General features: G+C 33.5%; 1 protein-coding gene and 1 long non-coding RNA gene across 4 annotated transcripts in view; both read left to right on the top strand.

Annotated features, from left to right (window-relative positions):
• Positions 1 to 17905, top strand: part of LOC144842959 (uncharacterized) — a 73287-nt gene that overhangs the window by 46610 nt on the left and 8772 nt on the right. The window lies entirely within an intron of this gene.
• The window catches only part of LOC144842951 (uncharacterized), a 57077-nt gene that overhangs the window by 19185 nt on the left and 19987 nt on the right, over positions 1 to 17905 (top strand). The window contains exons 2-3 of one of the 2 annotated variants that reach the window (XM_078699576.1): positions 9 to 142; positions 460 to 772. In XM_078699576.1, coding sequence (XP_078555702.1) covers positions 9 to 35 — 27 coding nt within the window. In that variant the 3' untranslated portion in view covers positions 36 to 142; positions 460 to 772. Of the gene's footprint in view, positions 1 to 8; positions 143 to 459; positions 773 to 17905 lie in introns of those variants that run through there. The other variant, XM_078699577.1, reaches the window with a different exon arrangement.

Below are 17905 nucleotides of genomic sequence, written 5' to 3' on the forward strand. Positions count from 1 at the left end.
CTATCCAGGTCCACATGAAATTACTAATACAGTAATTTACTCATGTGGAAGAATAATCAATTTATTATCTATGCAAGAGAGGCAGCGAATAATCTGTAACTTCAACCCATGTCATTCTCCTGTATAGGAGAAACAATATCTGGTGAGTAAACACATTTTAATCTTGTTTTTATGTGAGTTATATTATTATAGATATTGTTCTGAATTTGAATATGCAATGTTGCAATCTCTGCACATAATAATCTTATTTACTGGTATTCAAGTAATGTTAAAAATAAAAAGTTACATTTTACAGAAGAAGAAAATACGTTTTTTTTTATACGATTACCAATACTTCATTAGGTATATACATCATTTCAGTTGCATAGTTGTTTTTTATTTTATTTTTTCTATCTATCTAGGTTCACAGTAATTTTCTCATTTGCAAGAATAATCAATTTATTTTCTTTTGGCTTTTAGGTGTTCAATAGAATGGTTTCATCTCTTCAATTATAATAGGATCCGGATATTTAGGCAGTCATTAATGCAGCTCTTTCATAGCAATTGTCTAAACGCGGCAAATGATTAAATTATTAATTGTATTAATGATTGTTAAAAAATAAGAATCTTCTATAAATAGATTAATAATATGCGTTTAATGAATCCACAACTAACAAATTAACATGTATATAATGTAGGAAGTAAAATTACTGATCACCAAATAAACTACTGTATAGTATAAACAGCCTATTATAATTTTTAAAATTGTGTACAATTTGCAATAACCAATGAAAGATTTATAAATACATACATTTCATACTTATTATTTGTTTGAAATAAAAGATTATTTTTAACAGTTATGGTGTGATAATATTAGCTTTATCAGAAATATTTTATCTATTGGAGCAAGCTTCACTGGCAACTGAGATAAATGTCAGTAATCCATAAGATCAAATCACAGAGCAAAGGAGACAAGAAATTGTTATTATTATTATTCACACATGTAACTGGTTGTACTTTAGTATATTATGGTGTTTAGAACTGAAATTACGGGAGAAAACATTGTTTGATGTCATCAAAATGAAACATAAAATTATGTACATTTTCGGAAAATAATTCATTTCAATGAGCATAATTAAATAATATAATATAAAAAATAATAATGAAAATTTGGCACGTACATCTGAGATGCGTAATATGTTGAAGTGATGAACTATGCCAAAAAACAAATAAAAATCCTACCTTTCCAATTACTGGCCATAGCATGACATCATAGCATGACCTCGCAGCATCCAATAGGAAAATTTTTATGACAGCATATTACAGAATACATTGTATATGTTATATAATTTAATTATATAAATAATTACGACATTAATACAAATTTAAAGAATTTTAGGAACGTTAACCTGAGATGCGCTCTATTTTAAACACGATTAATTTTTACGAAAGAGATGAAAATATGACTTTTTAAATTCAAATGGCCATATAATGACGTCATGAAATTAGATAGACAAAATTTGTATATGACTTCATATCTACAATTCAACAATTTTTTAATCACGTGGGTCACCTTGTTAACTCATGTGTGAAGGAAAATTGATTTATCAAGAACATTAAAACGCATTAGCGTGATGCGCTCTATTAAATGGGATTAACTAATACAAAATAGAAAAAAAATCTATTTTTAAAATTCGAGTGGCCATATGATGACGTCAGAACATCCTTTAGGTAAAATTTGTATATTAATTTATATCTACAACTCATTAGCTTCTACAATACATTTTTAAAAACGGGGTAACCTGCCATCTTGAGGAGCTAGAAATGAATCAAAATAGGTATATTTTTGCATAAATTCGTATTATATTACCCTTTCTTTAGCACACGATTTTTAAAGTTTAACATGCACGTGCATCGTTAATTTGCAATAAAAATTCATGAAAATGAAAGAAATCGTGAACGTAGGCCTATGACCAACAAAAATCAATTGCAAAACACATTTTTCTATGCTTTGTACAAGCTTTGTGCACAAGTGCGTGCGCAAAACACAAACAATTTAGACAATTTTGAAATGCTCAAAGTGACCTGAAATGTACGCAAATTAAATAGAAATTAATTTGGCGCATTTTTAAAATTCATTCGTACTCAAAAAAAAATAAATAAATAAATATAATAAACAAATTGGATTTAGGTTTTCCGCAGCGCAAACGCCACGTGCAAGTCATACGTTAGAATATTGCACTAAGAAAAAACGATTATGCCATTCAAAAAATGTTAGTGCGCTCTCTATTTTGTGTCACGTCTAAATATATACAGTATAACACTATGTACTGTATACGTACTACATACAGTTCAGAATAGGTGAAAATAAGTGACCAAAGTTAATGACGCTTTTGACCATGATGACGCCATCACAATTTAAAAAATGGTAAATCATGTGAAAGATAATTGATTGACCTAGACAATATAAAGAAATGGTGGAAATGGAATACGGATAAGTAGAGATGCGCTCTATTAAATATGATGCGCTATGACGAAAGAAACAAAAATCCTATATTTTATATTCGAGTGGCCATACAATGACGTCACAATGTCAGGTTAGCCATATTCATGAATGATTTGATATCTACAACTCATCTACTTCCAGAATCTGTAATTTAAAAAAAGTTCACCACGTAGTTTATAATCTATGACTTTTTAAAAAAAGGCATAATTTTCACGAATTTTGGAACTTTTTCATCAAAAACGCGCGCAAATTTTTCAATTCTACGTGCTCGTATGACGTGATTTTAAGTCGAAATTGTTTGAAAGTTAGTAAATCTACTAAAAAAAGACAGGAAAAACAAAAATCAAGCCAAAAAACGATGTTTTTGCGCTACGTACGCACGCGCGCGTAAAAAATTGCGCACGTGTGGGAATTTTTGAAATGCTCAAAATGACATGAAACGCGTAGAAAGTTGATTAGAAGTTGATTTTTCGCATTTTGAAATTTTAAATGCGCGTGCGCGCGTAACTTTCTGCGCAACCTACCATTTTTAATCCATAGAAAGTTTGCGATTAATATGACTTAAATTTTCACCAAGTTTCAATACAAAATTACTTTTGGTTTTTAATCTATGATCAATCATTGAAATTCATAAAATCGCGCGTAACTTACGCTGCGCAACTCGGACTGGACCGAAAACCTTATTACGACATCTTCAGATAGAGGTCAATCTTCAGATAAAGTTATACAATGTTATGTTAGGAAGATTTTGAGATACACGCGCAACAAAATTCTGGGAAAGAAAGAAGAAAAAAGAAAAAAAAGAACTAGATTTGAACTCGTCACTTTGACGAATTCGGGTTATCCGCCACGCAAACTGCACGTGCACGTCATACGTTAGAATATTGAGCACAGAAAAACGATTATGCCATTGGAACAATTTTAGTGTGCTCTCTATTTTGTGTCACGTCTACAGAATACAGAATTATTAAGCATAACACTATATTGTATACGTACTACATTCAGTGCAGAATAGATGAAAAAAAGTGACCAAAGTTATTGACGCTTTTGAACATGATGACGTCATCAAAATTTTAAAAATGGTAAATCATGCGATAGGTAATTGATTGACCTAGACAATATAAAAAAATAACGGGAAATGGAATACCGATAAGTGGAGATGCGCTCTATTAAATGTGATGAGCTATGACGTAAGAGACAAAAATCCTCTATTTTATATTCGAGTGGCCATACAATGACGTCAAAATGTCGGGTTAGCCATATCGATGCATGATTCGATATCTACAACTCATCTACTTTCAGAATATGTAATAAAAAATAAAATTAACCATGTAGTTTAGAATCTATGACTGTTTAAAAAAAGGCATAATTTTGACGAATTTTTTAACTTTTTCATCAAAAACGCGCGTAAATTATCTAATTCCACGTGCTCGTATGACGTGATTTTAAGTCGAAATTGTTTAAAAGTTGGTAAAATTATTAGAAATGGCTGGAAAAACATAAATCACGCGAAAAAAGCATGTTTTAACGCTACGTGCGCACCGCGCGCGTAAAAATTTGCGCGCGCGTGGGAATTTTTTATATGCTCAAAATGACATGAAACGCATAGAAAATTGATTAGAAATTGATTTTTCGCATTTTGAAATTTTAAACGCGCGTGCGCGCGTAACTTTGTGTGAAACATGCAATTTTTAATCCATAGAAAGTTTGCCCTTAATATGACTTAAATTTTCACCAAGTGTCAATACAAAATGACTTTTGGTTTTTAACCTATGTTAAATACGCGAAATTCATAAAATTGCGCGTAACTTACGCTGCGCAACTCGCACGGGACTGAAAACCTTATTACGACATCTTCAGGTAGAGGTCAATCTTTTGATAAAGTTATACACTGTTATGTTGAGAAGATTTAGAGATACACGCGCAACAAAATTCTGGGAAAGAAAGAAGAATAAGAAAGAAAAAAAAAAAAAAAAAAAAAAAAGATCCTGACAATAACAAGGGGTTATCCGCCAAGTGCGGATAACCAAAAAAAAAAAAAAAAAGATCCTGACAATAACAAGGGGTGTACGCACGCGCGCGTAAAAAATTGCGCACGTGTGGGAATTTTTGAAATGCTCAAAATGACATGAAACGCGTAGAAAGTTGATTAGAAGTTGATTTTTCGCATTTTGAAATTTTAAATGCGCGTGCGCGCGTAACTTTCTGCGCAACCTACCATTTTTAATCCATAGAAAGTTTGCGATTAATATGACTTAAATTTTCACCAAGTTTCAATACAAAATTACTTTTGGTTTTTAATCTATGATCAATCATTGAAATTCATAAAATCGCGCGTAACTTACGCTGCGCAACTCGGACTGGACCGAAAACCTTATTACGACATCTTCAGATAGAGGTCAATCTTCAGATAAAGTTATACAATGTTATGTTAGGAAGATTTTGAGATACACGCGCAACAAAATTCTGGGAAAGAAAGAAGAAAAAAGAAAAAAAAGAAAAAAAAAAAAAAAAAGATCCTGACAATAACAAGGGGTTATCCGCCAAAGTGCGGATAACCAACTAGATTTGAACTCGTCACTTTGACGAATTCGGGTTATCCGCCACGCAAACTGCACGTGCACGTCATACGTTAGAATATTGCGCACAGAAAAACGATTATGCCATTGGAACAATTTTAGTGCGCTCTCTATTTTGTGTCACGTCTAAATATATTAAGCATAACACTATACTGTATACGTACTACATACAGTTCAGAATAGATGAAAAAAAGTGACCAAAGTTATTGACGCTTTTGAACATGATGACGTCATCACAATTTTAAAAACTGGTAAATCATGCGAAAGGTAATTGATTGACCTAGACAATATAAAAAAATAACGGGAAATGGAATACCGATAAGTGGAGATGCGCTCTATTAAATGTGATGAGCTATGACGAAAGAGACAAAAATCCTCTATTTTATATTCGAGTGGCCATACGATGACGTCACAATGTCGGGTTAGCAATATCGATGCATGATTGATATCTACAACTCATCTACTTTCAGAATATGTAATAAAAAATAAAATTAACCATGTAGTTTAGAATCTATGACTGTTTAAAAAAAGGCATAATTTTGACGAATTTTTGAACTTTTTCATCAAAAACGCGCGTACATTATCTAATTCCACGTGCTCGTATGACGTGATTTTAATTCGAAATTGTTTAAAAGTTGGTAAAATTACTAGAAATGGCTGGAAAAACATAAATCACGCGAAAAAAGCATGTTTTAACGCTACGTGCGCACCGCGCGCGTAAAAATTTGAGCGCGCGCGTGGGAATTTTTGACATGCTCAAAATGACATGAAACGCATAGAAAGTTGATTAGAAATTGATTTTTCGCATTTTGAAATTTTAAACGCGCGTGCGCGCGTAACTTTGTGTGAAACGTGCAATTTTTAATCCATAGAAAGTTTGCCCTTGATATGACTTAAATTTTCACCAAGTGTCAATACAAAATGACTTTTGGTTTTTAACCTATGTTAAATACGCGAAATTCATAAAAATTGCGCGTAACTTACGCTGCGCCACTTGCACGGGATTGAAAACCTTATTACGACATCTTCATATAGAGGTCAATCTTTTGATAAAGTTATACACTGTTATGTTGAGAAGATTTAGAGATACACGCGCAACAAAATTCTGGGAAAGAAAGAAGAATAAGAAAGAACTAGATTTGAACTCGTCACTTTGACGAATTCGGGTTATCCGCCACGCAAACTGCACGTGCACGTCATACGTTAGAATATTGCGCTCAGAAAAACGATTATGCCATTGACAAAATGTTAGCGCGCTCTCTATTTTGTGTCACGTCTAAGTATATTAAGCATAACACTATACTGTATACATACTACATTCAGTGCAGAATAGATGAAAAAAAGTGACCAAAGTTATTGACGCTTTTGAACATGATGACGTCATCACAATTTTAAAAATGGTAAATCATGCGAAAGGTAATTGATTGACCTAGACAATATAAAAAAATAACGGAAAATGGAATACCGATAAGTGGAGATGCGCTCTATTAAATGTGATGAGCTATGACGAAAGAGACAAAAATCCTCTATTTTATATTCGAGTGGCCATACGATGACGTCACAATATCGGGTTAGCCATATCGATGCATGATTCGATATTTACAACTCATCTACTTTCAGAATATGTAATAAAAAATAAAATTAACCATGTAGTTTAGAATCTATGACTGTTTAAAAAAAGGCATAATTTTGACGAATTTTTGAACTTTTTCATCAAAAACGCGCGTAAATTATCTAATTCCACGTGCTCGTATGACGTGATTTTAATTCGAAATTGTTTAAAAGTTGGTAAAATTACTAGAAATGGCTGGAAAAACATAAATCACGCGAAAAAAGCATGTTTTAACGCAACGTGCGCACTGCGCGCGTACAAATTTGCGCGCGCGTGGGAATTTTTGACATGCTCAAAATGACATGAAACGCATAGAAAGTTGATTAGAAATTGATTTTTTGCATTTTGAAATTTTATACGCGCGTGCGCGCGTAACTTTGTGTGAAACATGCAATTTTTAATCCATAGAAAGTTTGCCCTTGATATGACTTAAATTTTCACCAAGTGTCAATACAAAATGACTTTTGGTTTTTACCCTATGTTAAATACGCGAAATTCATAAAATTGCGCGTAACTTACGTTGCGCCACTCGCACGGGACCGAAAACCTTATTACGACATCTTCAGATAGAGGTCAATCTTTTGATAAAGTTATACACTGTTATGTTGAGAAGATTTAGAGATACACGCGCAACAAAATTCTGGGAAAGAAAGAAGAATAAGAAAGAAAAACTAGATTTGAACTCGTCACTTTGACGAATTCGGGTTATCCGCCACGCAAACTGCACGTGCACGTCATACGTTAGAATATTTAGCACAGAAAAACGATTATGCCATTGGAACAATTTTAGTGTGCTCTCTATTTTGTGTCACGTCTACAGAATACAGAATTATTAAGCATAACACTATATTGTATACGTACTACATTCAGTGCAGAATAGATGAAAAAAAGTGACCAAAGTTATTGACGCTTTTGAACATGATGACGTCATCAAAATTTTTAAAATGGTAAATCATGCGAAAGGTAATTGATTGACCTAGACAATATAAAAAAATAACGGGAAATGGAATACCAATAAGTGGAGATGCGCTCTATTAAATGTGATGAGCTATGACGTAAGAGACAAAAATCCTCTATTTTATATTCGAGTGGCCATACAATGACGTCAAAATGTTGGGTTAGCCATATCGATGCATGATTCGATATCTACAACTCATCTACTTTCAGAATATGTAATAAAAAATAAAATTAACCATGTAGTTTAGAATCTATGAGTGTTTAAAAAAAGGCATAATTTTGACGAATTTTTGAACTTTTTCATCAAAAACGCGCGTAAATTATCTAATTCCACGTGCTCGTATGACGTGATTTTAAGTCGAAATTGTTTAAAAGTTGGTAAAATTATTAGAAATGGCTGGAAAAACATAAATCACGCGAAAAAAGCATGTTTTAACGCTACGTGCGCACCGCGCGCGTAAAAATTTGCGCGCGCGTGGGAATTTTTTACATGCTCAAAATGACATGAAACGCATAGAAAGTTGATTAGAAATTGATTTTTCGCATTTTGAAATTTTAAACGCGCGTGCGCGCGTAACTTTGTGTGAGACGTGCAATTTTTAATCCATAGAAAGTTTGCCCTTAATATGACTTAAATTTTCACCAAGTGTCAATACAAAATGACTTTTGGTTTTTAACCTATGTTAAATACGCGAAATTCATAAAATTGCGCGTAACTTACGCTGCGCAACTCGCACAGGACTGAAAACCTTATTACGACATCTTCAGATAGAGGTCAATCTTTTGATAAAGTTATACACTGTAATGTTAAGAAGATTTAGAGATACACGCGCAACAAAATTCTGGGAAAGAAAGAAGAATAAGAAAGAAAAAAAAAAAAAAAAAAGATCCTGACAATAACAAGGGGTTATCCGCCAAGTGCGGATAACCAACTAGATTTGAACTCGTCACTACGGACGAGTTAGGTTATCCGCAGCGCAAAAGCCACGTGCACGTCATACGTAGAATATTGCGTTCAGAAAAACGATTATGCCAATGAAAAAATGTTAGTGCGCTCTCTATTTTGTGTCACGTCTAAATATATACGGTATAACACTATGTACTGTATACGTACTACATACAGTTCAGAATAGGTGAAACTAAGTGACCAAAGTTAATGACGCTTTTGACCATGATGACGCCATCACAATTTTTAAAATGGTAAATCATGTGAAAGATAATTGATTGACCTAGATAATATAAAGAAATGGTGGAAATGGAATACGGATAAGTAGAGAGCTCTATTAAATATGATGCGCTATGACGAAAGAAACAAAAATCCTATATTTTATATTCGAGTGGCCATACAATGACGTCACAATGTCCGGTTAGCCATATTCATGGATGATTTGATATCTACAACTCATCTACTTCCAGAATCTGTAATTTAAAAAAAGTTCACCACGTAGTTTATAATCTATGACTTTTTTAAAAAAGGCATAATTTTCACGAATTTTTGAACTTTTTCATCAAAAACGCGCGCAAATTTTTCAATTCTACGTGCTCGTATGACGTGATTTTAAGTCGAAATTGTTTGAAAGTTAGTAAATCTACTAAAAAAAGACAGGAAAAACAAAAATCAAGCAAAAAAATGATGTTTTTGCGCTACGTACGCACGCGCGCGTAAAAAAATTGCGCACGTGTGGAAATTTTTGAAATGCTCAAAATGACATGAAACGCGTAGAAAGTTGATTAGAAGTTGATTTTTTGCATTTTGAAATTTTAAACGCGCGTGCGCGCGTAACTTTCTGCGCAACCTGCCAATTTTAATCCATAGAAAGTTTGCGCATGATATGACTTAAATTTTCACCAAGTGTCAATACAAAATTACTTTTGGTTTTTAATCTATGATCAATCATTGAAATTCATAAAATCGCGCGTAACTTACGCTGCGCAACTCGGACTGGACCGAAAACCTTATTACGACATCTTCAGATAGAGGTCAATCTTCTGATAAAGTTATACAATGTTATGTTAAGAAGATTTTGAGATACACGCGCAACAAAATTCTGGGAAAGAAAGAAGAAAAAAGAAAAAAAAGAAAAAAAAAAAAAAAAAGATCCTGACAATAACAAGGGGTTATCCGCCAAAGTGCGGATAACCAACTAGATTTGAACTCGTCACTATGGACGAGTTAGGTTATCCGCAGCCAAAAAGCCACGTGCACGTCATACGTTAGAATAATAGAGAGGTTTCGCAATCTTACGAATACGATAACGAAAACGGATACGTCACGCACACGTATTCGTTTCCGTAAGCCATAAAAAAATCTGTTTCGCATGGCAACGAAATATCGAGGCGCGTCAAAAATATGACTGCGGTAAATTTGAGCGAAGCGCAGGTACGTGTTGCTTGGTGCTTGGCTGCCTAGGCCTAGCGTAACATCAAAGCGAGTGAGGACTTTGAAACTGCTATTTATCTAAATTGACCTGGCATTTTAGTAAATTACTTTAGTAAATTGCTTTCAATAAATCTATAATTATATTATAATCATGAATCATTCCTAATTCAAATGCAAAATGTGCAAAATAGATAAAAAAACTATACTCGTTTTGTAGTTACGAATATGACTGGTGATATTCGTCAACACGAATACGCTTTACGAATATGAAATGGGGATCAGCTCAAAAGTTTCACAAATGTATGACGTATCCGTTTTCGTTATCGTATTCGTAAGGTTGCGAAACCTCCCTATTGCACACAGAAAAACGATTATGCCATTGAAAAAGTGTTAGTGCGCCCTCTATTTTGCTTCACGTCTAAGTATATACGGTATACACTATATACTGTATACGTACTACATACAGTGCAGAATAGGTGAAAATAAGTGACCAAAGTTATTGACGCTTTTGAACATGATGACGTCATCACAATTTTAAAAATGGTAAATCATGTAAAAGATAATTGATTGACCTAGACAATATTACAAAATTGAGGAAAATGGAACATGGATAAGTAGAGATGCGCTCTATTAAATGTGATGAGCTATGACGAAAGAGACAAAAATCCTATATTTGATATTGGAGTGGCCATACGATGACGTCACAATGACCGGTTAGCCCAATGTATGCATGATTCTACATCTACAACTCATCTACTTTCAGAATATGTAAAAAAAAATAAAATTGACCATGTAGTTTAGAATCTATGACTGTTTAAAAAAAGGTATAATTTTGACACATTTTTGAAATTGTTTATCAAAAACGCGCGCAAATTGTTCAATTCTACGTGCTCGTATGACGTGATTTTAAGTCGAAATTGTTTGAAAGTTGGTAAAATTACTAGAAAAGGCTGATAAAACAAAAATCAAGCAAAAAAAACATGTTTTTGCCCTACGTGCGCACGCGCGCGTAAAAATATTGCGCACGCGTTGGAATTTTTGAAATGCTCAAAATGACCTGAAACGCGTAGAAAGTTGATTAGAAATTGATTTTACGCATTTTGAAATTTTAAACGCGCGTGCGCGCGTAACTTTCTGTAAAAAGTGCCATTTTTAATCCATAGAAAGTTAGCGCATGATATAAATTACACTTTTGCCAAGTTTCAATTTAATTTGTTTTTTGGTTTTTAATCTATGGTAAATACGCGAAATTCACAAAATCACGCGTAACATACGCGGCGCAACTCTATAGTCAAAAAACGAAACGTCCTGCACATCTACAGCTACAGGTCAATCTTATGACAAAGTTACACAATCTTATGTTGGCCAGAATTAGAGATACCGCTGCCAACAAAATTCAGGGAAAGAAAGAAGAATAACATAGAAAAAAAAAAAAAAAAGATCCTGACAATAACAAGGGGTTATCCGCCAAGTGCGGATAACCAAAAAAAAAAAAAAAAAAAAAAAAAAAAAAAAGATCCTGACAATAACAAGGGGTTATCCGCCAAGTGCGGATAACCAACTAGATTTGAACTCGTCACTACGGACGAGTTAGGTTATCCGCAGCGCAAAAGCCACGCGCACGACATAAGTTAGAATATTGCGCACAGAAAAACGATTATGCCATTGAAAAAGTGTTAGTGTGCCCTCTATTTTGCTTCACGTCTGAGTATATACGGTATACACTATATACTGTATACGTACTACATACAGTGCAGAATAGGTGAAAATAAGTTACCAAAGTTATTGACGCTTTTGAAAATGATGACGTCATCACAATTTTAAAAATGGTAAATCATGTAAAAGATAATTGATTGACCTAGACAATATTAGAAAATTGAGGAAAATGGAATATGGATAAGTAGAGATGCGCTCTATTAAATGTGATGAGCTATGACGAAAGAGACAAAAATCCTATATTTGATATTGGAGTGGCCATACGATGACGTCACAATGTCCGGTTAGCCAAATGGATGCATGATTCTACATCTACAACTCATCTACTTTCAGAATATGTAAAAAAAAATTAAATTGACCATGTAGTTTATAATCTATGACTGTTTAAAAAAAGGTATAATTTTGACAAATTTTTGAAATTGTTTATCAAAAACGCGCGCAAATTGTTCAATTCTACGTGCTCGTATGACGTGATTTTAAGTCGAAATTGTTTGAAAGTTGGTAAAATTACTAGAAAAGGCTGAAAAAACAAAAATCAAGCAAAAAAACATGTTTTTGCCCTACGTGCGCACGCGCGCGTAAAAATATTGCGCACGCGTGGGAATTTTTGAAATGCTCAAAATGACATGAAACGCGTAGAAAGTTGATTAGAAATGGATTTTTCGCAATTTGAAATTTTAAACGCGCGTGCGCGCGTAACTTTCTGCGCAACCTGCCATTTTTAATCCATAGAAAGTTTGCGCTTGATATGACTTAAATTTTCACCAAGTTTCAATACAAAATGACTTTTGGTTTTTAATCTATGATCAATCATTGAAATTCATAAAATCGTGCGTAACTTACGCTGCGCAACTCCGAAATCGTCGAAAAGCTTGGCTGCACATCTACAGCTATAGGTCAATCTTATGACAAAGTTATACAATCTTATGTAGGCCAGAATTAGAGATATGCGTGCAACAAAATTCGTGGAAAGAAAGAAGAACATAGAAAAAAAAAAAAAAAAAAAAACTAGATTTGAACTCGTCACTTTGACGAATTCGGGTTATCCGCCACGCAAACTGCACGTGCACGTCATACGTAAGAATATTGCGCACAGAAAAACGATTATGCCATTGACAAAATGTTAGTGTGCTCTCTATTTTGTGTCACGTCTAACTATATACACTATATACTGTATACGTACTACATACAGTGCAGAATAGGTGAAAATAAGTGACCACAGTTATTGACGCTTTTGAACATGATGACGTCATCACAATTTTAAAAATGGTAAATCAGGCGAAAGATAATTGATTGACCTAGACAATATAAAAAAATGGGAGGAAATGGAATACGGATAAGTAGAGATGCGCTCTATTAAATGTGATGAGCTAAGACGAAAGAGACAAAAATCCTATATTTTATATTCGAGTGGCCATACGATGACGTCACAATGTCCAGTTAGCCATATTGATGCTAGAACCGATATCTACAACTCATCTACTTCCATATTATGTAATAACAATAAACTACACCATGTAGTTTAGAAACTATGACCGTTAAAAAAAAGGCATAATTTTGACAAATTTTTGAACTTTTTCATCAAAAACTCGCGCAAATTATCCAATTCCACGTGCTCGTATGACGTGATTTTGAGTCGAAATTGTTTAAAAGTTGGTAAAATTACTAGAAAAGGCTGGAAAAACATAAATCACGCGAAAAAAGTATGCGCGCGCGTGGGAATTTTTGACATGCTCAAAATGACATGAAACGCATAGAAAGTTGACTAGAAATTGATTTTTCGCATTTTAAAATTTTAAACGCGCGTGCGCGCGTAACTTTCTGTGAAACATGCCATTTTCTCTCCTTAGAAAGTTAGCGCATGATATAAATTAAACTTTTGCCAAGTTTCAATTTAAATGGTTTAATGGTTTTTGATCTAAATTAAATACGCGAAATTCATAAAATCGCGCGTAACTTACGCTGCGTAACTCGGACGGGACCGAAAACCTTATTACGACATCTTCAGATAGAGGTCAATCTTCTGATTAAGTTATACAATGTTATGTTGAGAAGATTTAGAGATACATGCGCAACAAAATTTTGGGAAAGAAAGAAGAATAAGAAAGAAAAAAAAAGAAAAAAAAAAAAAGAAAAAAAAAAAGATCCTGACAATAACAAGGGGTTATCCGCCAAGTGCGGATAACCAACTAGATTTGAACCCGTCACTACGGACGAGTTAGGTTATCCGCAGCGCAAAAGCCACGTGCACGTCATACGTAGAATATTGCGTGCAGAAAAACGATTATGCCAATGAAAAAATGTTAGTGCGCTCTCTATTTTGTGTCACGTCTAAATATATACGGTATAACACTATGTACTGTATACGTACTACATACAGTTCAGAATAGGTGAAACTAAGTGACCAAAGTTAATGACGCTTTTGACCATGATGACGCCATCACAATTTTAAAAATGGTAAATCATGTGAAAGAAAATTGATTGACCTAGATAATATAAAGAAATGGTGGAAATGGAATACGGATAAGTAGAGATGCGCTCTATTAAATATGATGCGCTATGACGAAAGAAACAAAAATCCTATATTTTATATTCGAGTGGCCATACAATGACGTCACAATGTCCGGTTAGCCATATTCATGGATGATTTGATATCTACAACTCATCTACTTCCAGAATCTGTAATTTAAAAAAAGTTCACCACGTAGTTTATAATCTATGACTTTTTTAAAAAAGGCATAATTTTCACGAATTTTTGAACTTTTTCATCAAAAACGCGCGCAAATTTTTTAATTCTACGTGCTCGTATGACGTGATTTTAAGTCGAAATTGTTTGAAAGTTAGTAAATCTACTAAAAAAAGACAGGAAAAACAAAAATCAAGCAAAAAAATGATGTTTTTGCGCTACGTACGCACGCGCGCGTAAAAAAATTGCGCACATGTGGAAATTTTTGAAATGCTCAAAATGACATGAAACGCGTAGAAAGTTGATTATAAGTTGATTTTTTGCATTTTGAAATTTTAAACGCGCGTGCGCGCGTAGCTTTCTGCGCAACCTGCCATTTTTAATCCATAGAAAGTTTGCGCATGATATGACTTAAATTTTCACCAAGTGTCAATACAAAATTACTTTTGGTTTTTAATCTATGATCAATCATTGAAATTCATAAAATCGCGCGTAACTTACGCTGCGCAACTCGGACTGGACCGAAAACCTTATTACGACATCTTCAGATAGAGGTCACATACAGTGCAGAATAGGTGAAAATAAGTGACCAAAGTTATTGACGCTTTTGAACATGATGACGTCATCGCAATTTTAAAAATGGTAAATCATGTGAAAGATAATTGATTGACCTAGACAATATAAAAAAATGGAGGGCAATAGAATACGGATAAGTAGAGATGCGCTCTATTAAATGTGATGAGCTATGACGAAAGAGACAAAAATCCTATATTTTCATTTTTCATTTCATTTCATTTCAGAACATTTATTTCTCTTCTCTTTTCTATAAACAGTGTTTGTAAAAAAACAATTTTAAATAAGAGAGGCGAACCCCAGAAAGTGTAAACTTGTGGTGGGCTGCCAAAAAATAAAAAATATCAAAAAATCATAAAAAAAACCAAAGTAAACAAAAAAAAACCGATTGAAAATATCAATGAAATTTGAATTAATATTATTTAGGATTCAGTGATTATATGTGGATAATAGATGCCTTTTTAGCTTAAAAGTGAAATGTTTTTTTGTTGGCGATTCAGTTATGTGTTTGGGTAAGTTGTTCCAATATTTTGGCCCTGAAAACTGAATGTTATGTTGGAAAGATAGTGTTTTGTGTAATGGAATATGTATTTTATTTGAGGTTCTTGTGTTATGACTATGATAGTTGAAATTGAATTTGAACAGGGGTTGAAATTGAGCGGGGATTAGGGAATTTAACCAAGAGTATACAAAAATACATTGTTGAAGGCAATTTATATCGTAAATTTTTAAAAGGGAAAGGGATGCAAACAACGGATCTGAGTGGGCTCTTGGAGGCGAGTTTGAAATGTTTCTAATACATTTTTTTTGTAGTAAAAGAAGTTTGTTTAGGTACGACGGATAAGTGTTCCCCCAGACAATATTGCAATAGTGGAGATAAGGAAGAATAAGGGAGCAATATATAGTACGAAGGATGTTTTGAGGAATAAATGCTGAAAGTCTAAAAATAATACCAGAACTTTTAGATATTTTGTTTTCGATTTCGTTAATATGGGCTTTCCAGGTCAATCTACTATCTAAATAGACCCCAAGAAATTTTGTTTTATTCACTAATGGTATTTGGTAAGTGCCAAACTGGAGTTGGTTTGGGCATCCTACTAGTGGTTTGGGCGAATTCCGAAAAATCATAAAATTGCACTTCTTAAAATTTACGGAGAGCTTGTTTGCAGAAAAGTAATCAAGGATGCTGGGTATGCTATCAATGGTAACTTTAAGGAGCGAGTCTAAATTTGTGTCAGTATATAGGAGGGTGGTATCGTCTGCATATAAAAGGAATGAAAGTAAATTTGAGGATCGGTAAATATCATTTATATATAGCAAGAACAGTAGAGGGCCTAACAGGGATCCTTGAGGGACTCCACATGTAATGGGTTGGAGATCGGATATGGATTGTTTAAATTTAGTGCATTGGTAACGGTTGGTCAGATAACTTTTATAAAGATTATACGCAGGGCCACGGATTCCATAATTAAATAATTTTGTCATTAGGATATCATGGTCTATTGTGTCAAATGCTTTGGAAAGATCGATAAAAAGGCCAATTGCTAATTTGTTTTTTTCAAATGCTTGTACAATCTCGTTTGTTAATTTAAGAAGTGCAATAGATGTGTTATGATCCTTACGGAAGCCAAATTGATTTTTGTATAATATGTTATTCTGCTGAAGAAATGTATATGTTCTGTCATAAATAAGACGTTCAAGAATTTTGGAGAAGATTGGCAGTACTGAAATGGGGCGGTAATTTCCAGGGTCGTGTTTATCACCGGATTTGAAGATCGGGGTAACTTTTGCTAACTTGAGACTATCGGGAAAGAAACCGTTTGATAAACATAAGTTAAAAATATAGCATAGGGGATCTGATATTTGATGAATAACTTGTTTGATAATAGATGGACTTATATCATCAATGCCAGGGGATTTGTCATTTTTGAAATTTTTAACTAAGTCGATTATCTCATCGCTGATAACAGGACTGAGAAATATAGAATTAAGGATAGGAGGGGGAAGATAAGTTTTATAGTTTACATTAGAAGTATTAATGTTTGATGCGAGATTAGGCCCAATATTTACGAAATAATTATTAAAGTGGTTGGAAATGGTAGTAGGGTCATCTGTAAGATTACCCCCGCAGTCAATTACAGATTCACCGTGATCACTCACTACACGTTTTTTAATTAAGGTGTTTATAATTTTCCAAGTACCTTTAATGTCATCTCTTTTTTGGTAAAATTGATCTTCATAATAATCCTTTTTAGCTTTTTTTATTACAGAATTTAGTTTATTTCGAAATTTTTTGTATTCAATTATATTTCTATTAGTTGGGAATTTTAGAGATTTAGAGTACAGTTTATGTTTATGTTTGACGGAAGTAATGAGTCCATTGGTCATCCAAGTCTTAAGTTTTTTATGTTTATTAACCCGATCTTCAAATGGAAAATGCTTATTAAATAACTGTTTAAATTTTGTTTCAAAGGAGGAAAATGCAGGGGTAGGATCGTCAGTTAAATAAATATCGGTCCAAGACACTCTCTCAAGTTCTTCTCTAAAGTTATTTATGGTGGTGTTATTGATCTTACGAAATGATTTTGGGGAATTTAGGCATTTGTCGTGTGAATTGGTAGAAAGTGATGTAATATTAAAAATTGGTAGGTGGTCACTAATATCGCTGTAGATCAGTCCATTAATATTAGGGAATTCAATATTGTTGGTAATTATGTTATCAATTAACGTTGAGGAGGTTTGTGTAATACGGGTGGGTCTGTGGATTAAAGGAAGGAAGAAATTACTAAATAGTAAGTTGACAAAGTGTCTTGACTGATTATTGGACTGATGTTTTAAAATGTCAATATTAAAATCCCCCAATAAATAAATATGTTTGTTTTCACTGGACAAGTTGTTTAATAAGGCGTCAAACGAT

This window comes from Antedon bifida, chromosome 5 (assembly GCF_963402885.1).
Source record: "Antedon bifida chromosome 5, ecAntBifi1.1, whole genome shotgun sequence".
NCBI classification, from domain to species: Eukaryota; Metazoa; Echinodermata; class Crinoidea; order Comatulida; family Antedonidae; genus Antedon; species Antedon bifida.